This window comes from Sciurus vulgaris (assembly GCF_902686455.1).
Source record: "Sciurus vulgaris genome assembly, chromosome: 4".
In the NCBI taxonomy this organism is placed as follows: domain Eukaryota; kingdom Metazoa; phylum Chordata; class Mammalia; order Rodentia; family Sciuridae; genus Sciurus; species Sciurus vulgaris.
This window is the reverse complement of record NC_136464.1, coordinates 53,502,660-53,527,933: the sequence shown is the minus strand read 5'-3', so window position 1 is coordinate 53,527,933 and position 25,274 is coordinate 53,502,660. Positions and strand designations below refer to the sequence as shown.

General features: G+C 36.1%; 1 protein-coding gene across 1 annotated transcript in view; it reads left to right on the top strand.

Annotated features, from left to right (window-relative positions):
- The window catches only part of VCL (vinculin), a 105,381-nt gene that overhangs the window by 44,819 nt on the left and 35,288 nt on the right, over positions 1-25,274 (top strand). The window contains 4 exon segments of the mRNA XM_079135970.1: positions 11,911-12,061; positions 12,240-12,348; positions 15,105-15,227; positions 17,664-17,824. Of these exon segments, the coding sequence (XP_078992096.1) occupies positions 11,911-12,061; positions 12,240-12,348; positions 15,105-15,227; positions 17,664-17,824 (544 nt within the window).

Genomic DNA, 25,274 nt, shown 5'->3' with positions numbered 1-25,274 from the left:
ACTGAAAGACATTCCCAGATCTTTTTATCATTTATTTATTTAATTAAAAAAATTTTTTTATAGTTTTAGATGCACAGCATGCCTTTATTTTATTTATTTATTTTTATGTGGTACTAAGCATCAAACTCAGTGCCTCACATGTGATAGGAAAGTGCTCTGCCACTGAGCTATAGCCTTAACCCCTTTTTATTTTTTGAGACAAGGGTCTCACTAAGTTGCCCAGGCTGACCTCAAACTTGTGATTCTCCTGAGTAGATGGGATTACATTCATGCACCACCATATATAGCACTCTTATTTTTAAACGTATTTAAGTTTCTTAATTTTACTGTTAAGACCTACTACAAGTTAGGCTATAGCTACAGATACTTTGTAGTTCATTTTTAAGTATTTTGTAATTTTGATTGTGAATTCCCCTTTAACCAGGAGTGACTCTTAAAGTTTCAAAACTCTTTTCACTATCTTTTTGTTATATTTCTAATTCAATTTCATGTGTCTAAAAGATAGGATTAAGATATCAATTATTGGAAATTATTTTGTGACATGGTAAATGGTTACTTTTGGTGAGTGTACTATGAACTCTTCAAAAGAAAGTATATTCTCTTTTGCTTGGGTATAGGGTCCTATTTATATTGATTAGGTCAACATATAAATATGACTGATCAAAATATTTATAGCTTTAATACTTTTGTATGAACTATCAGTTTATGATTAAGATATGTTGCTGACTGGGGTTGTAGTTCAGTGGTAGAGTGCTTATCCTAGCTTGTGTGTGAGGCACTGGCTTCAATTCTCCGCACTACATATAAATAAATAAAGGTCCATTGACAACTAAAACAGTACTTTAAAAATAAGATGTTAAAATCACCTATGCTAATTGCAGATTTGTCAGTTTTTCTCTTACTTGTCAGTGTTAGCTTCATAATTCAAAGTAATATTACTAGCTGATTATAAATTGGTGATTCTACTGAGTTTCAAATTCTGGGAATGATTTGTCTATTACCCTTTGACTGTTGAGGGCTGGGGATATGGCTCAGTTGGTAGAGTGCTTGCCTTGCAAGCACTAAGGCCTTGGGTTCAATCCCCAGCACTACAAAAAAGAAACAAGAATGACTGTTGATTGTTGTTAGCCTGTTGTTGGCTTGCATGTCCAGACTTTGTTCCTTTTTTTTAATCCACATGCTCATTATTGACAGTTTCCTTCAAAAGTGAAAATATCCTCTTGTTTCTATTCCATTTCATTTTGTATTTAGAAATCCAGGTCTCTAACTTACGCATTACATTCTGCTATAGGACAGTGATTTTTTTCTTTTTTAGCATAACGATCTTTGATGATAGTAGTTAGATTTTTAATTATTAGTTAAGAACAGGAAGATAACATGAGTTTAGTAGTACTTAAAATAACTTTTGATTTTATTCATCACAATAACAACTTATATTTGAAAACTAGTATCCGCTGTGTGCTTGATCTGTTTTTTCCATAACATTGGCATGATATGGAGAAGAACTTTAGGAACCCACAGACCTCTAAGCAGCAGGCTCAGGATCTCTTCTCCTTGACCTGATGCCAGATTTGAAAAAGCAAGTGAAGGAAGGAGTGAAAGAATAGGAGTAGTATTTCAAGATTTTAAGGAGTCTAAAGTTGTGACTCTTACAATTGTCTTTCACATTATCTGCTTACCAAGACTGGAGGTGCATTCAATTTGAGCTAGAACACTTGAAACCCTTCAACTCCAAAATGCTGCTTTTGTTTAATTATCTATCTTTCTTTGTGGGGTGGTGGGGGTGGATACTGGGGATTGAGCCCAGGGGTGCTTAACCACAAAGCCACATCCTCAGCCCTTTTTATTTTGAAATAGGTTCTCCCCAAGTTTCTTAGGGATCTGCTAAGTTGCTGAGGCTGGCTTTGAACTTGGTGATCCACCTACCTCAGTCTGCTGAGCTGCTGGGATTATAGGCTTGTGCCTCTGTACCCGGCTATTTATTTCTTGACTTGGACAGAATCTTATTATGTTTGAAGATGAAGTCAAAACTGGCTTCAAGCCCTGCTAATCTCATCTGAAATAGTTTAGTGAGCCTCTGTGTGTGTGTGTGTGTGTGTGTGTGTGTGTGTGTGTGTGTGTGTATGTTTTAGTTTTGTTATCTCAATGTACACGTTCTATCAAAGAAGGGTTTGGTGTTGCCTTTAAGGGTTTTGATTATTTTCAATGAGTCATTGTAGTTTTTTAAAAATTTATTTTCCTCTCAGCTTTATTGAGATACAATTGACAAATGGTAACTGTATATATTTAAGGTGTATTGTTGTGTTTCTAATTTTCATTTTAAGTGTATACATGCAATGTTTGTAATATCTCTGACCTTGATAAGAATGAGAAGTCCACTTTGCACTGTGAAGAGAGTAGGGACAGGGAAAGGAATACTTCATGGATGAGGTCTGTAAGATCTTTAAGCTTAGGAGCACAAGGTTGGAACAGCTTGTTTTGGTATTATCAGGCAGTGTACAGTTGGGTGAGTTGGTCCTGTGCACTTGCTACTTGAACTAGATTAAAATATGTCATTGTACTCTGTGTTCCTGACTGCCTCCTAAAAACTATGCCTGTGGCCTTCACTCAGGTTACTAGATGACTAATGGCTGAGGATCCTTGACCTTTCTCAAAATATCAACTCCATGAGCAAAGCATATTAGGTATTACTGTGATGTCACAGAACAAGTCTATATCTGCTGTTTTAAAGAAAAATTTGTGCCAAATGGCCAGTGTATAAAAGAAAACTTTAATTTTTATGCATCTCTCTGAGTCTCAATCTTCAGGTTTTTTTTTTTCTTAAAAGTCATGTGCATATACACAAAACGTTTTGGGGAGTGAGTGAATTGATTTTAGAGGCAGAACTTGCTATTTAAGGGATACTAGAATGGCCAAACCAATTGATAATGCCTGAAATCTTACTGGAGCTCATTCCTCAGATTAACAATTTAAATCTTAAATACCTAGTGAAGGGAGAATTCCTTCAGCCTTAACAGTTATTTTTCCTTATCTGATAGGTAGGAAAGCAGAAGGAGTATGAGTGTCTGCCTCCCTTCTCCCAATCCCTGGTTCTCACTCAATCTTTTTTTTTTTTTTTTTTTTTTTATTGTAAACAAATGGGATACATGTTGTTTCTCTGTTTGTACATGGCGTAAAGGCATACCATTTGTGTAATCATAAATTTACATAGAGCAATGTTGTTTGATTCATTCTGTTATTTCTCACTCAATCTTTATACTTTGAAGGCCCTGGACTTTAATATTAGCTTCAAATGAGGCCATGCATGTAGTCACAGAGGAAAAAAGGGAATCTTAAAAGATTATCATGCAATAATAAGATTGTTTATCACGCAATTAAAATTGTTAAATGTAAGACTTAAACATTCTACCACTTTTTTGACTCTCAGCATTTCTTCATTCTTAAATATGATGGGCTCCTCAAACTTGGAAATGATCAGAGCCTTTTGTAATCTCCGAGAGATCCTGCCTAGATAGAAAGAGAAAGAAAGTTTCAACAAGGTTTAACAAGAGAGCAAGACTAACCGACAGTCAGTTTTGCTTGCTGAATAATTGTGCCAGGGCCTGACTTGTTGGAACTGGCAACAAGGGAGGTTCTGGGTGCCATGGCCAGAGTGGAAAAGGCCTTACTGATCAGCTGATTGCATTCTCTAAGTTCTTTCTACCTGTTTCCTTCTCCTTTCTTCTTTGCTGATAGTGCTTTGTATGGCAGATATGTTTGTGGTCTATTTTGATGTCCATGGAATCACATTTTCAGGATCTACTCCATAGCACCTCGTCTTCAGCATACAGAATGAGAATATTTAAAACCAAGTTTCTGTATTGTCTAAGATCAGTTTGTGTTTTATTAAGACAGTGAATTTGATATAGGATCCTTCCTTCCCTGACGCATTTTGTTTTTCTGGGGAAGGGTGAAAGCTTAACTTGTTGAAAGCTTTAGAGAACATTTTTTTAAGTTTTAAATTATGGACCAGTATATGTCTAAAGGACCTATTACATTATCTTCTGTATGTTATTTTTTCTAACATTTTCTCTCATTTCCATGGCTAAACTTGTGAGCTAGCATATGATGATTGATTTTTACAGAATCCAATTGAGCTTGTGTGGCTTCAGGGTGAGTGTGATACCTGATCTTCGCGATGGGGTCCTCTGTAGTTGAACTAGCTCATTGCTGTGCATGTTATTTTTCACAAAAAGGGCTCTGTGTTTGTAGGTATGTGTGTGGGGGTGTTAGAGGAGATATACCTACTGGAAAAAGAACTCAGAGATGGAAATGACCATCCTTTTTATGTATAGTGCCAAGTTTGTGAAGTCAAAAGCAGTGTCTTTACTTTCTCCATCAATTTTCTAATAGCTCAGATAAAAATGACCACTCCTACCTTTATGCCTTCAATTTTTGCTGGACATACTTATAAATACTAATATATACTTGTTTGCATATCTATCTCCTCCTACCAAGGTGGTTGCTCCTTAAAGGTAGGTTGTTTTTTGTTTTTTTTTTTTTTAAATCTTCCTATTTCTAGGAATCTCATAGTAGGTAGTAGGTCCTCAGTAAATTAGGTGAATCAATAGAATGTATGTGAAAGAATTCAATAAAAGGAATTTAAGATTAGTACCTCACTTTTTCTGAGCACAGTTTGAGAAAGAACCTTTAAAAAAGACTTGTGGGTTATTTTATTCTGGTCGGGTAGAGGTGGGGACAGTGTTTAATCTTGCCTGCTCTAGGTTTTAGGTTTCTGCCTTTGCATTTGGCCACTATGGGGGTAAAGGGTTTACAATCAGCCATAGACTTTTTCCAGTTGTAGATGAAGACTGGAAATGGATATCCCTGGAGTTCCTACCTCCACTTCTGGGGCCTCTTCCCCACAGAAACTCCTGGGCTCTGATGGAACAGGGGGAGGGGTCCATCACCCACCCTCACCTGTAACCCCTGTAAGATGTGCAGCTAATTGGAGGTGTCCATGACCTTGACTCCTTTCTACGTGGTAGACAGGAAGGAAAGTGAAATAGGGGAAATGCTGCCTTTTCCTGGGGCTAAATTCAAGTGATTTCCATAGTCCCAGCCTCCCTCCCACTCTTATCTCTAAGCAACCTATACCAAGGAACAGGGAGATGGCCAGAGCAGTTGTGGATGGACCTTCCTGACTGTGGCTACCATTTGCTGCCTTCTATCCTGATCAGCCTGCCCGCCCCACCTTCCACACAATTAACCCATATATTAACAATGTCAAGAAGAAAAGAAAATCATCATTGCATATTCTACAAAAACTTATGATAAAAGTGATTATAAACAGTTTACATCAATAACTTAAAAATTTTTTAAATATGTTTTTAGTTGTCGATGGACCTTTATTTTATTTATTTATATGTGATGCTGAGAATTGAACCCAGTGCCTCATACCTGCTGGCAAGTGCTCTGAGCCGCAACCCCAGCCCTATGTCAATAACTTTGATAACTGAAATGAAGTTAATATGAAGGGCAACTGCATCATGGTTTATATATGTAAAAAGTATACACATACATATATGCATATGCATAGGATGAAATTGTTCCATATGACACTAAGAAATGAATATGCAGATTTACATGCTCAGAAACAATGTAGAAGAGTATCTGTAGCCCCCAATCCCCAACTACAGAAATAATCTTGGAAAGCATACACTTTGCCTTATTTTCAATACTATGAACTTGCCCTAAGGGAAAATTTTCAAAAAGAGAGAGTATTCATATGTATGTATGTACAAGTATGCATACATAAATCTGTTCAAACAGGCATACATACATGGGACAGGGCAGTTCAGGTTATCATTTGTTTTCCTTGGGGGAGAGACTTGGGGCAATCTTTTTATAATCTCTGAATCTGTTTTTGTTTTGTTTTGTTTTGTTTTGTTTTTTTAATAAAATACTTAAGACTGTGGTATATAGCTCAGTGGTAGAGCATTCGACTAGCATGCATGAAGCCCTAGGTTTAATTCCCAGTACTCCATAAAACATAAACTAAAATTGAGCTCAAGTTTGAATGTTTCAGTTTGTGATAATTAAAATCACATGGGGCTGGGGTTGTGGCTCAGTGGTAGAGCACTTTCTCCGCCTGGCAGGTGTGAAGCACTGGGTTCAATCCTGAGCACCATGTAAAAATAAATAAAATAAAGGTATTGTGTCCATCTACAACCAAAAAAAAATTTTTTTTTTTTTTTAAATCACATAGAACTGTGAAATTTGGAAGCTTCTCTTTAATTGCTTCACATTTTATCAGGTGCTAATTCTGGGAAGCAAGTCATGAGTGAGCATGTTGAGGGATTCCATGAGGTCGTCATTTGATTTAAAGCATAAGAATTTTCTGGTATTTTGAGATTGAAAATGGAAAGAGAGAGAGAAGCCTTAACCTAGTTGGTTGATTTTTATGTGCGTGTGTGTATGTACAAGTGTGTGGTTGCCAGGAATTGAACCCAGGGTTTGATGCATTCGAGGCAAGTTCTCTACCACTGAGCTCTGTCTCTGGCCCCAGGTGATTGATTTTAAGAATCTAAATCAATATTATTGGTATATAGGCAAGATACACAGTTATTTAGGAATTTGATCATATCCTTAGTTATTATCTAAAAATTTAAATTTCTATTTTAAAGAGCACTTTAAGAAGCCAGCAGCTTGAATATTTAAATAAAATCACATTTTCCACAGACAAGACAGACTCCTTCCTGTTTCTGATTGCTGGCTAGTTGTAGTGGGATTTGTTTGGCTTTTATGAATACCATTAAATTTTAATGTACATATCAGATGTCTTATTGTACAAAAAATGGTGCAGTGTCTGTTCTGGCCCTATCATTTTACCACACAAGGGAACCATTAGTGTAGAATCAATTTGATTCCTGCAAACCTTTTCCATTTCACTTTTTCCCCCCCAGCGTCTTTTCTCTAATGGTTATTCCTTTTTTTTTTTTTTCAAAATTGAAAAACTTGTACAGTAACTGGATCCTTGTGAACAGGTGTAGCACAGGAGTTGCATTCTGTGATGCTTATGTTTTTTTGCTATAATTTCATCTAGGTTTAAGTTTCCTGAAAATAAAAGCAAGTTTGGGACTATAATTAATGATTTTTATGGACTAAATTTTTCTTTTTTTTTTTAATTTAATCCAGCTGGCAGTTGGATTTTAAAGATATTTAAATAGGAAAAAAAGCTTTTATATTTACCTATATACTTATCATTTACAGAGCTTTCATCCTTTTGTGTAATTCTAGATTTTCACCTGACATTATTCCTTTATCCTGAAGGACTTCCTTCAATTTCTCTTATAGTGTGGTTCTGCTGGTGATGAATTCTTTCAGCTTTATGTATCTCAAAAAGTGTTTTGCCCTCAATTTTGAAGTACATTTTCACTGGATATAAATTTTTAGGTAGATGTATATCAGGTTTTTTTTTTTTTTTTTGGTAGGGGAGAGGTGGGAGATGCTGAGAATTGAACCCAGGGCCTTGCACATGCTAGGCAAGCACTTTACCAATGAGCTATACCCCCATCCCGCCCCCATTTTTTAGTAGTTTAAAGATATCCCTTCATTGTCTCCTGGCTTGTGCTGTTTCTAGTGAAAAGTCTGCTGTTCTCTGTTTCTTTAAGATTTTCTCTTATGGGTTTTAATGAACTTCATTATGATTTGCCCTAATGTGGTTAGTTCTCTTGATATTTTTGTGCTTGGGATTTATTGAGCTTTTTGGATTAGGACTTTATAGTTTTCTTCAAATATGGAAATATTTTAGCCTTTATTTCTTCAAGTAATTCCTCTTACTGCTACCACCTTCTTTCCTTTGAGGATTTCATTTGTACAGATATTAGATTCTTTGGTGTTGTTTCATAGCTTACTACTTTAATTTAAAAAAATTTGGGGGGGACTCAGTTGGTAGAGTGCTTGCCTTGCAAGCACAAGGTCCTCGGTTCAATCCCCAGCACCGCAAAAAAAAAAAAAAAATTTTTGACACCATTTGATTTTGGATAGTTTATATTGTTATGACTTCAACTTCAGTAATGTTTTTTCCCCCTGTGATATCTAATTTGCCACTAATGCACATTGTATTTTTGTATCTCAGACATTTTATTTTTCACATCTACTTGTTCTGTTTGTATCTTTTTTATACATTTCATTTATCTATCTAATGTACTCAATCTTAAATATAGACTACACTGTAATAATTTTTAATATTCTTGTCTAGTGATTCTGTCATCTTTGTTATTTCTGATTTGGCTTTGAATATTGTTGTATTCTTCCTTATGGGTGTTATTTTCATGTCTTTTTGAATACCTGGCATACCAGGGTCCTAGGACAGAAGCCTCACTGTGGAAAGACACAAAAGTGTTTGGCCTAGGTTGATAACAGAGCTTGTTCATGATAGTAGTCAAGTCAGAAGTGTAGGTACCCTAGGCACCCGATACTTGTGATTGGTGTATGAAATGGATGTAGTCCTGGAACTGAGCCTTTAAACTTTGAAGTCTAACACTAACTCTGGGTTGTTAGTGTTATAACAATGACTTAGAGCTTGCTTTTGCTAGAACCACTGACTCTTCATTTGGCCTGCAAATGTAAAAAACTTGGTATTTCTGCTTCCATTTTGAAATCTGTCTACATTGCCCTCTGAGTCAGTTACCTTGTATTCCAGAAGAAAACAGGTCTGATTCATAAATACCCCATGATAAATCAAAACCACCTACCAGGCATAGCAACTTTCTTATCAATTCCAACAAGGTCCTGCCCGACCAATCCTGAGATAATGATACCAAGACTGCTTTAATGTGCATATTTCTGGTCCCCCTTGTCTCCCTAATCCGGGAACTCATGTCAGTACCTCTGAAGACAAGGTTGGAAACAGTGGTCCCTTTTCTAGTAATGCTGTACTGATTAAAGTTCCTTTCCTGCTTTTCACCACTACTTTTTCTGTTTGTTTTTTTGGGGTGAGTGGTTGGACCCGATAATTGAGATTCCCAGTGTTGGGCTTCTGTCTTAGGACTCTGGTGACAGTGTCTGAATTCCTCTGAATATGTTAGACACCGAGTTGGTATCTGAAAATTGGTTGTAGACAGGTAGATGGTATTTGTTTGAAAAATTGGTTGTGATTTTATTTTTTTAAATATTTTTTAGATGTTGATGGATGTTTATTTTATTCATTTATTTATATGTGGTGCTGAGAATCAAACCCACTGCTTCACACATGCTAAGCAAGTGCTCTACCACTGAACCACAACCCTAGCCCTTATTTTATTTTTTGAGATGAGATTTCACTATGTTGTTCAGCCTGGTCTCAAATTTCTGGGCTGAAGTGATCCTCCTACATCAGCCTGCTGGATAACTGGGTTTACAGGCATGTGCTATGCACTGAGCTTTTATAATTTGAAAAATATGAAAATCTCTTCAACCTTATTCCTAGTAAGAGGAGTGGAAAATATGTTGAATAAAAAGACAACGAACAGAATAGGAAAATGTATTTGTAAATTGTATATCTGATGTGGGTTTAATATCTAGCATATATAAAGACAACCAAATTGAAAAAATAGGCAACGGACTTGAATAGACATTTCTCCAAAAAGATTACAGTGTGTATGAATTCTTTTATGGACATATAGACAGATCCACAGAGACAGAAAGCACATTATCAAGGAATAGGGGAAAGGGGAAATGGGGAATTATTAATGAATACTTGGTATTTTCTGATATGTTGAAGCATTTTGATACTAGAGAGAGGTGGTAATTGGGCAACACTGTGAGTACTAAATGCTATTGAATTGTATCATTACAATGGTTCTTTGAATGATTGTATGTTATGGAACTTTCCCTTCAAATGAAACACACACACACTTAAACTATATTGGGATCCATTCAGTGGTGAAGATCCAAAAGTTTGATTATACCCTTAATTGATGAGACAACTGTTTTGGTACTCTCACCCACTGGGATGGGAATGTAATTATAATTTCTGTAGACTATAATATGGCAGCAATTAAAATTACAAATATGCATACCTTTGACTTAACAGCTCAATTTCTAGATGTATCCTACAGATAATACAGGGTAAAATGATGAGTATTCAAAATGATTCATTGAGGCAGCCTAATAAATTATGTAACTATATAAAAGAATGAAGAAACTATGTATTTTTTTTTTTGGGGGGGTTGTTGATGGATCTTTATTGTATTCATTTATTTATATGTGGTGCTGAGGATTGAACCCAGGGTCTCACACATGCTAGGCAAGTGTTCTACCACTGAGCCACAACCTCAGCCCTCTTTATGTACTTTTAATAGGACATTTCCAAGTAAAAAAAAAGCAGAATGCAGAGTGTGCTTAGTGTGATCCTATTTATGTAAAAAGGGAAAATGTTTTTGTATGCCTAAAATGTCGTATGAAGACATACAGAGGAAATGCAGCATTGAAGGAAACTCAACATTGGTTGCAAGTGGACTTGAATTTGAGTGCTTAGAAGATAGATAGCAGAGGGAAGATTTTTTCTCTGTATGCCCTTTTAGTTTTAAATGTGTGTATATATTTGAGTAATATATCTGAATATACATAATATATAATTTAAAATTAAACCAAAATTACAATTTAAATAGCAAAAGAACAAAGTACTCAGTCCCTTGAGACTAACCAAAAGCCATATCAAATGAGTCTTGTTCTTCACTGATATTTATTACGTACTTGTCTTATGGCACTAGTGTTTGTGTTTTAGCTTAAGAAGGTATGCTTTTTGAGAATTATAATACTATTTTTTACATCTTTATATGCATACCTGCCATTTCTGTAGCACAGTGCTTTTTATGTAGTTGAAATTCTTATGTTGGTTTAATTCTTTTTATTTATTAACAAGGCAACAGTGCTTTACACTTGTAGAATTTTGTATTATTTCAGTTGATCCTCAAATTAACCCCATGTGGTAGTTTTTTGGTTTTTTTTGCATGAGATATTTGCTATGTTTTCAAATGGCTAAGCATTTTAACTTTAAGCAATTTCTTCCTTATCTTTAAGATAAGTTACTCAGTGATAACAATGGGTACATTGAATGTGAGATGAGAGGAAATGACCTATTAGGTTCTCTGCAGCTCTGTAGGGATGGCTAATTGAATGAATGTGTACATTTTAGTAGTGCAGGAGGATCAAGAAGAAATACTTGTTTATATGTTTAGGATTGTTCTTTTAAATTAATTCACCCCACCTCACCATTCAAACCCTTGGCTGATCTTGTGGTCTGTATTTAACTATATTAATATTAATCTATTAATAAATGGTTCAGTAATTAATGCCAGTGATCTTTTAATTAACAACATAGTTTTATAGGCTGTTTGCAGCTGGGCCAGTGGATTTGTCAAACAAATCTGTTTAGCTCATGAATGAAAAATTTGTGTATTAATACTTTGTGCTTCTTTCTGTTCATTTGCTTTCTCTGGTTTTTGAATTTCATTAACACAGTGCCTTGGCATTTTATTTCCAGATGTTAAATCTGAAAATACTATCAAGAATTTCAGTTTTTTATGCAGAGCCTTTTAGTGGCAGTGTGTATAGGATGGAGAGGAGTAAAGGAAACAAAGGAGTTCCAGAGGGATAGCTACATCATCTAAAAGGCCCTAAATGTGTTCTTACCATTTTTTTTTTTTTTTTAATTGCCACGAAATAACAAAGATCAAGGACTTGGTGCACTGAAAGATAGAATGAATGAATGAGTATTCTCCCATTAACTGCAAATTATAAAATCTAGAAACCTAGTCTTATTATCACTTGGTCTTGGCTATTTTTCATGTACAGAAAAAAAAATGTGACTTTACATACATTTAAATTCTGTACATGATAGTCTTCTGTTTGGTTCTGCCAGTTAACCCATGTTCTCTCTCCCAGGGTTGAGAATGCTTGCACCAAACTTGTCCAGGCAGCCCAGATGCTTCAGTCAGACCCTTACTCAGTACCTGCTCGAGATTATCTAATTGATGGGTCAAGGGGCATCCTCTCTGGCACATCAGACCTACTCCTTACCTTCGATGAGGCTGAGGTAGGCAATCTGAGGCCCCTGCAGACTCTCCCAGGCAAACACACTAGTTTTAAAGATAATAATGGAACACTAATAATTATTCAGGATGATAAAAAATTAAGTGGCTACATATTTTTATTACCATGTTTTCTGTGTATAGTTCACTCACTTGACTGAATACTCTGAACTATATTTTCAGGTTCGTAAAATTATTCGAGTTTGCAAAGGAATTTTGGAATACCTTACTGTGGCAGAGGTCGTGGAGACTATGGAAGATTTGGTCACTTATACAAAGAATCTTGGGCCAGGTTAGTCATATTGAGTTTTTATAATAAAAAATTTTTTTTTGGTGGGTTTTCCATGTTGGATCATGAGGAAAGGATACTTCTCTTTTTGCAGAAGATCATGCACTGACTTTCAGGAGTCTGTTGATAGAGCTGATGCTGGCCTTCTGCTGAGGAGAGATCATTGTCTATGAAATCAGAATCTGCTTTCTATAAATTCTGGCACTGTGGAATGAATTAAACTGATATTGCAAATGTTGCTGGAGAATGTAGGAAATACTTTTCTATTACTGTAATGCTGAGGGTCACCCTGAATCCTGACCTCTTCATTCCACATTACGCAGCATTCCTTCACTGTCTGCCAGCTGGCTTTTAGCTTTTTCTGATCTCTTAGCTTGCTAATTAGCCTGCCTCCTATTGTGAATTAATGCCCTAGCCAAAGGCTGCCTAATATAATCAGATCTAGGAGAGAAGAGCTGTTGTGGTTAAATCTCATTTTGAAATGATTGTTTAGGCATCTGCGTATTTAATATTCAAAATACACAAATAGATACCAGCTTTTGGTGTTATAGACAGGTATCATGACCTTGAGAGTCATTAAAGAAAGAATGAGCCAATGAAGGTATTTAACTTGCTATTTATCACCTTATAAAATTATTTTGTTTTATGTAAAATGTTGGGTTTTACTAAACATTATTTTTTCCCTCTGTACTAGGGATTGAACCCAAGACTGGGATATGCTATACCACAGACTACATCCCTAGTTCTATTATTATACGTTTATTGATTGAGGTACTGGGGATTGAACCCACAGATGTTCTATCACTGAGTCACATCCCCAATACTTTTTGTTATGTTGTTATTAGGAATTGAACTCAGGAGCACCATTGAGCCACATCCCCAGTCCTTTATTTATTTTATTTTATTATTTTTTAATTTATTTTTTGTGTTGCTGGGGATTGAACCCAGGGCCTTATACTTGTGAAGCAAGCACTCTACCAACTGAGCTATATCCCCAGCCCCTATTTATTTATTTTTAAATAGGACCTTTATCTTATTTATTTATATGTGGTGCTGAGAAACTAACCCAGTACCTCACACATGCTAGGCAAGCACTCTATCACTGAGCCATAACCCAGCCCTATTTTTTATTTTGAGACAGGGTGTCAATAAGTTGCTTAGGGCCAGTCTTCAACTTGCAGTTCTGCTGACTCCCTGACTCCTGAGTCACTGGGATTACAGGCCTGTGCCACCATGCTCAGTTTGTTGTTGTTGTTTTGAAACCGATCTTATTATGTTGCAGAGGCTGGTCTTGAATTTGTGATTCTCCTACCTTAGCCTCCAAAGTCACTGAGATTATAGGCATTTGCCACTGTGCCTAGCCCTTTTAATTTTTTTATTTTGAGACAGAGTCTTGCTTAGTTGCCGAGGCTGGCCTTGAGTTTATGATCCTCCTGTCTTAGCCTCCTGAGTGCTAGGATTATAGGCATGTGCCACCTTGCCCTGCTACTTACAGTATTTTAGGTTCCAGCATAGTCATTTTAATGGCATTTAAGAAGATCATCTGGAAATGGTTTTCTTTTCGCTTCAGAGCTATATTCTAAACTTTCTTATAGCACTGTAAAATTTTTTTTATTTCCTCAAATGGAATTTTATGCATAACGGACAAAAGGAAACTACTCTGGGTGAAGAAGAGGCAACCCCACCTTTCTGCTTCTCTTTGGATGGTCTATGAGATAACCTAAGAAATCCTAGGAGTAGCCTGGTGTAATCCCAGCCTCTTGGAAGACTGAGACGGGAGGATCAAAAGTTCGAGGCCAGCCTCAGCACCTTAGCTAGACCCTATCTCAAAATAAAAAATAAAAAGGGATGGGGATATAACTCAGTGGTAAAGCACCCCTGCACTCAATCCCCAGAATGAAAAATAAATAAATAATTTAAGAAATCCTAGGAACAATTTGAAAATCAAAGCTTTAGAAAATCACAAAGCACCTTTGAAATAATAACCAAAGTAAACAAAAAGTTCTAGCAGACTGATTGCAAAACACCAGATGCTTTCCAACCCTGTCATCACTGTGATTATTTTTATAATATTTCTATTTGTTCCTAATTGTAAAAGTAGTATATACTGGGCTGGGGTTTTGGCTCACTGGTAGAGTACTTGCCTACCATGTGTGAGGCACTGGTTTGGATCCTCAGCACCACATAAAAATAAACAAATAAAATAAAGCTATTGTGTCCATCTACAACTGAAAAATTATTAAAAAAACAAAAAAAGTAGTATATGCTTATTTTGGACAAATTGGAAAGTAAATAAAAATATAAAGATGAAGACAAAACACACCATTGTCATTCTTAGAACTTTTTTAGTCACTGTATTCAGTATTAGGCTCACATGAGAGTGTTACATAGCACAGCATAGTAGCCAGATACATGGTATGAAACCTGTATGTGTAGTAGCCTGGAAAATATTTTTATTTTCCACTTGTCCATTTTTTTTTTTTTTAACAAATATGTACTAATTCATTTCAGTTTCTAATATTTGTGAATATATTTTTGTCAACATGAAAATCATATTATATTTAGAGTTTTCATTTAATAAATTAGTTTCATTGAAAGGAATAAAATTGCATAAATGCTGGGGTTCAGTGATAGTGTCTGTTGTTTAAATAAGAGGATGATTTGGACTGCCATAGTAATTCATAATGGTTTTAGGCTAGAGAGTCAGATCCATGCTTGTTTTACTACTCACCCTGTTAAATTTCTTCCTTGTGCCCCAGGAATGACTAAGATGGCCAAGATGATTGATGAGAGACAGCAGGAGTTGACTCACCAGGAGCACCGTGTAATGTTGGTGAACTCAATGAACACCGTGAAAGAGTTGCTTCCAGTTCTCATTTCAGGTATTACCTGCTTGTACTTTATTTTGTAGGGGAAATAAATGTTAGCATGTTCTGAACTATGAAGTTCATTTTCTTTTGCTGCTTCCTTTGATGTCCTTTAGCTTGAGAAAAGTGAGATCTGATTGTTATATGATGATATAATTGATTGACTTTTTAAAAAACAGGATATCATGCTAAGCAAAATAAGCCAAACCCCAAAACCCAAAGGCCAAATGTTTTCTCTGATATGTGGATGGTAATTCACAATAAGGGGTTGGGGTGTTAGGGAAGAGTACATGTACTTTAGAGTAGGTAGAGGGTAGTGAAGGGAGGGGAAGGGGTACAGGGGTAGGAAGGTTAATAGAGTGAAATAGACATTATTACCTTGTGCATATATGACTGCATGACTGATGTGATCCTGTAACATCTACAATAAGAAAAATGAGAAATTACATTCCATTTATGTATGGTTTATCAAAATGCATAAATGCATTCTGTCATATAAAACTAATTAGGACAAATAGAAAAATTAATTTAAAAAAAACATTAAAAAACCAAAAAACAGAAACAGAATTCATTTCAAACGTTCTCCTCCTGTACTTGGTTTGAACTGCCCTTTCTGTGGCCTAGTCTATTCTAAAATTCTTAATGGTACCTTTTCATTGAGAGGTGGAATCTCCTGTAATAATGGACTTTGACTTTTCACACCTTTACTTGTGTTGTAGAAAAATAATTGGGAACTAGCATGGCTGTTATAGAGCACTGCATGATAAAGAAGTGAAATCAGAGCCCTTTTCAGTGTTAGCATAATTTTCCTAAAATATATGTAACTGCTTTTTTTTTGTTGTTGTTGTTTTTTTTGGTGCTGGGGATTGAACCCAGGGCCTTGTGCATACAAGGCAAGCACTCTACCAACTGAGCTATATCCCCAGCCCTATGTAACTGCTTTCTGCACTGTGAATAGAGCACCTCTTTGGCTACCAGCTGAGACTACCTTCACACTGAGCATAGCCCAGAAATGCAGAATTGGTGGTTGCTTTCTCACCTAGCAAAAGGGATTTGTACTTAACGAGTGTCTAGTATGTGCCAGCCCTTCTATTTTTTATTTATTTTTTGGTACCAGGGATTGAACCTAGGGCTGCTTAAACACTGAGTCACAACCCTCATTACACCCCCCCCCCCCCCACTTCACCCCCCGCCTTTAAAATTTAGAAATGGGATCTCACTGAGTTGCTTAGTTGCTGAGGCTGGTTTTGAACTCATAATCCTCCTGCTTCAGACTCCAGAGTGGCCGGGATTACAGGGGTGCGCCACTGTGCCCGTCTGTGCCAGCCCTTCTTGGTTTATATAATTATCTTAATCTGATTGTGAGTTGATTAGGTTATCTGTCAGAGGCAGCTTCATTTTTAAAATGTTATAAGACATATCACCATGACCCCAGTTACCTGCTCTGGTGTTTTCAGATGGAAGCTAAAAAAGGAGATATGAATGTAAGAGTTCAGAATGCCCTTACATGCACTACATAACAAAAATCTGTAGATAAAATCTTATGTGAGAAGTATTTGCAGGGGTGGGGTTGGTTTGTGTTGTGTGTGTGTGCGTTGCTAGGGATTGAACCCAGGAGGGCTGGGAATGTAGCTCAGCGGTATAGTATGTGCTTAATATGCACAAGACCCTGGGTTCAATTCCAAGCACCAAAAAAAAGGGTAATGGGTGGTTGGGAGAGGATTGAATCTAGGGCCTTGACTCTGCTAAGCAAGTATTTTACCACTGAGCTATAACCCTAGCCCTGGGAATATGTTTGAGTTCATATGTTCTGTGTGTATTGGAAGATGGTTTCTTTCTAATCTGGGTAACTCAATAAAGTGTTAATTAATCTTTGATTATGAAATTTTAGTAATTTGATGGGAAGATAGTCTTTCTGGAATGCTCCTTATTTTCAGTGCTTATTTTTTCTTTTTTTACTTCTGGGAGATAGAAAGTCCCTGCTCCATATTGAGAGAAGTTCTGGAAGATAAACTTGATTCTGTGGGGTCTTCTGCTGAGATTGGAGGCAGCAAGAACTCTATACTATTATTAGTGGTTTTCATCCTGTCTCATTAGGTTTGCAGTGGATGGAACTAGTTTTAGGGCCCAGGATGATAACTTATTTAGAAGGATATTAAAGGATATTAGATATTGTAGATTTTTATAATTATAAGTCATCAGCATATGCATATTCAATTAGCTCCTTAATCATGTTGTGGTGATGTTTGGTACCTTTAGTTTTCTTTGCAGTGAAAGTTGTTAATATTAGAACTTTATTGGCAGATTTGCAGTATTTGTTTTTGTTTATTCTTTTTAAGACTTTAGAAGACCAAAACATGCGTTCAAAGTGTGGGACATCTTGTGTGAATATTGTCACACAGCAAGATTTAATTCCAACTTCAGTTGCTGATCTTTTGTTTATTTTTATAGCTATGAAGATTTTTGTAACAACTAAAAACTCAAAAAACCAAGGAATAGAAGAAGCTTTGAAAAATCGCAATTTTACTGTAGAAAAGATGAGTGCTGAAATTAATGAGATCATCCGTGTATTACAACTCACTTCTTGGGATGAAGATGCCTGGGCCAGCAAGGTAAGTGTTGTTGGAGGAGAAATAAGCAGAATCCTGAATTCTCCCCTTGTGGATGATTTTGATTGCCACCTGTCACACTTTTTATCTTGTAATTGTGTGTAGCATAAGAGTACTTAGATATTGTGAATGTATTTTCTTTTTTATTTGTGTTTCATGGGTTACTTGCTACCTTTGCAGAGTTACTTTGTTCCAATGTAAAATAAATAAACAGGCATGTGGGGTGAATATTGGTTGAAGGCTGAGGTGGGTAGCCTTTCCTTCAGATTGGGTTCTCATTGATTGGGCTGGTAAAGGAATGTATAGTCCCCTGGGTGGGATCCCTGCCTTGTATAGATGACTAAGAAAGATACAGAATATACCACCTGTAGTTCTAAACTTTATGGAAAAATTTCCTTTAACCAACCTTTGATTCAGAGAAATATACAGAGGAACATCTTAGCATTTCTACATGTGCCCCTTCATTATCCTCTTTTCCCTAAGGAAAGTTCATTTAAAATATTTGTCTTTACTTTTGACAAATAGTCAAAAGTTTAGTGAGATCCCTTCACCTTTTCTTGGGCTCAAGGGGGTCGGTGGATTCTTTCTACGGTCTGTCAGCAGTGCTTTTGTGTTACTGCCACTCTGGTCTACTTTTTCCTATGTAATGGCTATGAACAAAGTTTCCAGGTCTGGGAGAACAGGGACATTTGTGTTTACCCTTAGGAGCTCAAGATGCCGGCAGTTTACTGCTTGCTGTAGGATCTAGCTTTCCCATGTATGACCCTGGATGTCTCCAGGGTCACCCAGTTTGATTTTTGGACACCTGGAAGGTAGGGTCAAAGCAGGGGTCTAAAAATCACCAGCCCTCTCTCTTTCACCTAGAAAGGTAATTTAACAATGAATAATAAATTAGTTTACTTTAACCATGGGTTTGTTTAACAGGCATTTTCTCATTGATGTGCAGTTCTGCAACTGGTTCTAAGATTACCTTTTAAATTTGGTAAAATTACTTTAAATCTTTGATATTGATTAATTTTGCTTTTGCATACTTGACTTTTACTTCCCTGTTGTGACTTCTTTATGCATCTTTTTTTGTTCTGTTGTTTGTTTTATTCTTTTTCTCACGTTTAGAAGGTAAGCTTTCTCTTGCCCTTTAGTTTCTTTTTTGCTTAAAAACAGAAAAAGCATGTCTGTGGGGTTTTCTTGTGCCGTGTGCTGTGCCTTATTCTGTATGCCGGTGTGTAACACTGTGCTCGCATATGCGTTAGAATGTGATTTAATGTGGGACTCTGGCTGTGCTGCACAGACTGACTCTGGCTCATACTGAGCTCTTTCTTTGGGGGAAACAAAAGGAAACACATTACTATGGGCCATCAGGATTTCTGTGTTTGGTAGGTGCTTTTTTCTCTTTTTTTCAGCAGTATCCTTAGGACTTATTTTGCGTGGTCATTCCCACTGACTTTATTTGAGGCTCAGTTTTCCCCAGGTAGCTGGGTAACTTTGATTTACCTGTAGACCCTGCTCTAGGGAAAGGAGACTTCCAGTTGATACCATCTGTGTATGTGCCTCCCCTACCAGTCTTCTTGGGGTGGGGGGGTTTGAAATTTTGTTTGGAGTTGTTTAATTGAACTTTTAAGTCAAAATTAAAATGAGTAGGCTAGAGAGCTTACATGAGGCATCTGTTCTGCATAATAATCCTTTGATTTTTGTCAAAAGGACAGAAGAAGTAAATTATGTATATCTAGTAGTTTTCCTAATATTAGTCCTTGGCTTACTACATGGACTATCTAAACTGTGAATCAGCCATGATTCTCTGACTTCATGTCCCCCTAACCTAATCTCTATTCTTGCTTTTAGTGGATGAGAAAGTAGCAAGGAGAACAGGCATTTAATTTAATGTTTCCCTATTTTTGAGGGAAGGTCATCCATCGTTAAGTGAGTAAGTGCTAAATGTGAATAAGTGAATAAGTGCTCAGCTTTATTTTGTACATGTGCATCAAGTGCTGCTTCTTTAACCAAATAAAACAAAAAAACCTCCATTGAGCTTTCAGGACTGGATTACACACTTTAGACACTTGGACGGAAGGATATATAAGAGGAATAGATCTGTTCCTTACCGGTGTGGTCTTAAAGCTGTCCCAGTTTTATGTTCATCTGTGAGAAACTAAGTTGGTTAGGATGCTGCAAAACTAACTTTAGCAGGAGTGAAAGAAGTAAATTCAGTGAGTTCATCTAAAAGAAGCTCAAATACATGACATTCAGAATGAACAAGATTTTTTAAAACCTGTTTGCCTTTGTTATACATTTAAGTGGTTAAAAAAAATAAAAATACTATAATAAGAAATACATGACAACTCTTACTCCCCACCCTGTCCCTATCCACTCTTACCTCTGCTCACCCCCTCAAAAATAATTTTTATTAGGTTACAAGAATAGTCAGAAAAAAAAATTTACCTTATAAACTGACATTGGCAACTAGGATTTGGGCTAGTTTTCTGTTTAATAGGGTTATGCATCTTTCAGTACTCAGCTGTGAGCAGTGAATTAATCAGACCTTGTGTCTGTTACCACTGAGTTCCCATTTTGTTCAATGCATAGTGTCTTTCACCTCCTCTTGCCCCCTACTAATAATATTAACTTTGTCTTACCATACTTGTTTCAGGCTTCCCCATTGGTTGCAGTATTCTTCTGGAAAGTGATGGTTCCTCTAGAAAAATGGGGGGACGAAAGTAAGTGGAATGAATTCTTGATAAAAAGTGTGTCTTGCCAAATAAGTTCAAGTTTTCAAGAGGAAATACAATGCTATTTGACCTATTATACCTACATTCAAATTGCATATTTATAATTTTTAAAGGATCTTTGACTTTAAACACTGTATTTCTTTTAAAGTAAAAATTGTCCACTTCTTAAATCAATAATCATAGTGGATCATAAAAATCAAGTTTAAAGTAATTGTAGTTAAACACACTTCTAATACTACTCTTTATAAATTTGCTACTCAATATTAATTTTTAAAATTTATATTACTTGTATCTTGTTGCATGCTGGAAATGAAGAAAAAGTGAAAGAAAAATTTAAAAAGCATTTCACTGCTAGGATACCTTGAGTGATTAAATATGGTTATTCAAAATGCATTGTGGGGAGTTTTCCTCATTGTGGTCCTAGACTAGTGATGAGTAAGAGTAGTGACTGACTCAGATGTCTCTTGCACGTAAGATCACTATACTTTACCAAAGAAGGAAATATTGGTTAGAACGTGCAATCCTGTAATACTAGCCCTTACTGCAGACCATTGGCATTTAAGGATTGAATTTGATTTGATTTTTTTCCTTTTTTTTTTTTTCCCCAACAGATACAACTTTTTTTAAAAAATAACTTTATTTATTTTTGTGTGGTGCTGAGGATTGAACCCAGTGCCTCACACATGCTCGACAAGTGCTCTACCACTGAACCCCAGCTTCTATTTGATTATTTTTTAAAAGAAGTTGTATGTGAACTTTTAATGAGTGTTTTAGTGTTTTGTTTTAGCAGCTAATAGAATGAAAGATTTTTCAGGACCAATAGTTAATTCAGGCATTTATGATGTGTTATTCTTTCCCCTTCCCCGATAAAGAAAACCCTCCAAATGTTAAAGGAGTTGATGTTTCCTTTCTGATCTGTTATCTTCAGCTAGCTGATACATCTAGTTGCGTGTTCATAGGTGGCATAGATTTTTAGAGCTGGGATTTGTAGAGATGAGGAACTGAGGCCAAGAGAAGGTAACTTGCCTGAAGTCTCAGGACTACACAGCTTTCTCTCATTGTTCACTCTGTTCTTTCGAGAAACATTATTGTTCAAAACAGTGCAGGGATGTTAGTAAAAATGTCATCAGAAATGGGATTGGAGTAGGAAGGGAAGTGTTGGTGGAAGGAGGAAAAAGCAGCTTGGTTAGTGATGATAGAGAGGTCCTTATTCCCCATGGTTAAAATTTCCAATTTTAAATTCCCAGGATTGCAGGACATCACTTTCCTAACTATAGCTCTTCTTGATCCTGTATATGAGGATCTCAGTATTATTCACAGGTGCTTTTGAGGCTTAACATACATTGAATTTTAGGAGTGTTTCAGTTCCTGGAAAAGCATGTATAAAGGTGTTCTCTAGGATGACCTTCCACATTTTGGTTTGTGGGAGACAGTGTCAAGCCTGCATTTTTCATTTAAAACTTGATCTGATAAAGAGTTTTTATCGTAAAAGGGCCACAGGGGGGCGGGAACCAGATAAATACTACCTGCCACCTGTCCTAAAGCTGATGACTAGATCTGATCTTTTTTTACTGTACTCTTTGAAAAAACAAAACAAAAACAGATAAAGATTGGTGGAGACTTTTTTTCCTAAATTTGAAATTTTTTATGGAGAAGAGTACACAAATGAAAGTGTTGTCATTTTTCTTCTATTTCATATTCAGATTGTACTCTGGGTACTTGATTTACATGACAGAGTTCAACAAAATGCTTGGGACACATAGTATGACTGACCACAGGGTTATAATATTTTTATCTTTTATAAACATATCTGCAAATTGAGTTCAAATCATTAGCGTTTAGTGAATTGGTTTATATTATATCCCAAAGTTAGTATACTTGTATTTCTTTATAACAGAATTTATCAGTTTCATCTTAAATACTGCCCTACAAAAGAAATATATGAGATTCTTAGGAGACCAAATATTTGTTTCCATAAACACTTTTGTTTTTAATAGATATGACATTGCACTCATTGTATTGTGTTAGATATTGTTTATAACCTGCTGTATTCCAGAAAGAATTTAAGGTGGCCCTTTCGATGACAGATTTAAATCTCCAAAATGGTCTAAAATTTATTATTAAAACTGGTAACTGCCAGATACAGAGGCAATACCTGTAATCCAGCTATTGAGGAGATTGAGGCAGGAGGATTGTTAATTCAAGGGAAATTTTATCAAGACCCTCAGCAATTTATGAGACCTCTAGTCAAAGTAAAAACCTAAAAAGGGCTGGGGCTATACTCATTGGTAAGTGCTCTTATGTTTAAATCCCCAGTATAGAAGGAAAACAAACAAAACAGAGCAAAGACAAACCTGCTAACCAATTGAAATTCCCAATTGTAAATGCAGTTTCATTTCAAATTTGCCCTTGATTTGTTTAGGGGAAAATGGATATCTCTAATTTTAACTTCTTGGTGGTGGTTTGGTGATGTCAGATCTACCATTTGGGAGTAAATTACTCACTTCCCGAGAATCATATTCTTTCTTTGTAGTATAGTAGCCATTTGAGCTTATTGGGGAGAAAAAGAAATGATTTTTGAGGATGCTGAATAGAGCAAAACTTATTTTCCATTGTGTTTTGGATAATTTTGGGGCATTGGAGGATAAAAGCAGTCATTTATGTTAGTGAGGATTATGAATTTGATGTCTAGAGTGTATTTTCTGGGAAGTATTAACCAAAGGCCAAAGTTAAAAAAGAGATTTGCGGACTATTTTAGAAGCTTAATGACATCATTGGCAACTCTCTTTGGTAAGAAAAAAAATTCTCGAATTCTCAAGTTTCATCTGAAATAAAAGAATGAAATCTGGAGGTGAACTAGTCTGAGATGGCTGGGTGTGTGTGGTTCATGATCTGTAATCCAGCTGCTCGGGAGGCCAAGGCAGGAGGATCGTGGGTTTCAGGCTGGGCCTGAGCAACTTAGTGAGACCCTGTTGCAAATAAAACAAGGATATGGGGATGCAGGCTCAGTGGTAGAGTACTTGCCAAGCATGCTTGAGGCCCTGGATTCGATTCCCTAGTACTACAGCAAAACAAGACAAAACCCAACAAACTTGAGATCAACTGGTTTCTAAGAGTGCTTCCCTGTTTTCTTAATTTGTAAAATCAAATTACATTTAAATTTGAGATTCAGTGAGATAATTAAGGGGAACATGGCAAAAGTTGCACCTAACATGTAGGACTTGCCCTTCCTTTTGAATTTAGGTTTTGAACATGCATTACTTTATCTATTGGTTTTCTCACTGAGAATGAAAATGTGTTAAGGAAATGCTATTAACAGGTTTTAAATATTTTTACATTGACACAGTTTCTCTTCTCCAGGGTGTGCACATCCTTTCTAAGTAAGAGCTTGTGTACATATGTGTGTGTGTGTGTTTCAATCTGTACCTAGCTAACTTGTATTTAAACCCACAAAGGCTATTTATCTCCCTGAGGTTAGGAGTTAACTGAGATTTTTCTTTAAAGAAGGTATCATTTTGGGCCTTGCTAATGTTGGAATTAAGTGTTGCCATTACTTCAGATGCAAGGTATGCTGTACAAATTACTGTAAAACAAGGCAGAAGAGAGGAACAGATATTTAAACCATGGAAAAGCAAAGCACTCAGAAATTACTATTAGTCCATTTGTAACTTGTACAAATGGATTTTCAAATCTCATGATGCTACATTTATTGATAACTATCATAATTTCCATGTAACTTCATAATAAAAATATTTATTATTATTATTTTTTTTAGTAATATGTATAGTTAACCTCCTTTTGTTGCTGTGGCTAAGAAATAAGATTAGAACAGAAGAGCAGCCTATCTGTTTAGATGGGGAGGAAGGAATTCTAAAGTTGGGAGCCCTATCATTTGAATAGGAACTTTAAAAAAACTGGGGTCAGTCTGCTAACCTTAAGCCTGATTATGAATGCAGCCAGTGCTTTTTTATTTCTGCTAGTGCTGGGTGTCCTTTGAATTGGAAGTGGAAATGCTCCTGGTGCCCCCTTGTGGAAAATTGGTGGTACAATACTATTAAAACCTCAGTTCTTTAAGATTGAAAATATATGACAGTTAGGAATATAGGACTTTGGCTAGATTTTAGAGGTTAACTCTGTGCTTTGGTGGATTGACTCTATAGGAGTCAGTTCCCTGGAGCAAAAATGATATAGACTTTCTTTTAAGATGTTAAATAGAGCCTGAAGAGATGGCCAGTCTGTTAATTCTGAGAATGGGTACATGGATTTGTTGTACTATTTGCTGCATTTTTCTCTGTTCAAACAAATTTTACGAAAATACACACATTTTTTAAGAGGGATTAATATGTTGTCTCCCAGCTGTATCCTGGGAGCTTTTTGCTAGTTTTATGCTCATCATCTTGAATCCTGGTTGTAAACAATAAATCAAGACCTGTTTATTATATGCTGCCTTCTTTTCCGGGTTAGGGATCATAAAGAAACTAAGAATGAGATGTAGCAGGGAAGAGTTGAAAAATAATTTTTCTTGTGTAACATTAAATGGTTTATTTGGAGAATTAAAACAAAAACTGCTACATTAACTTTTTACATTTATTTTTCAATCAGTAGTTCCCAAGTTTTTCATATTAACTAAATAAAGCGAAACATCCAATTTGTGTGTGTATTTCAAAAAATGTAAAAGAATTGTGATTTGTGGCACCACATACTAATGAGGCTTCCCTGAAGTGGGGAGG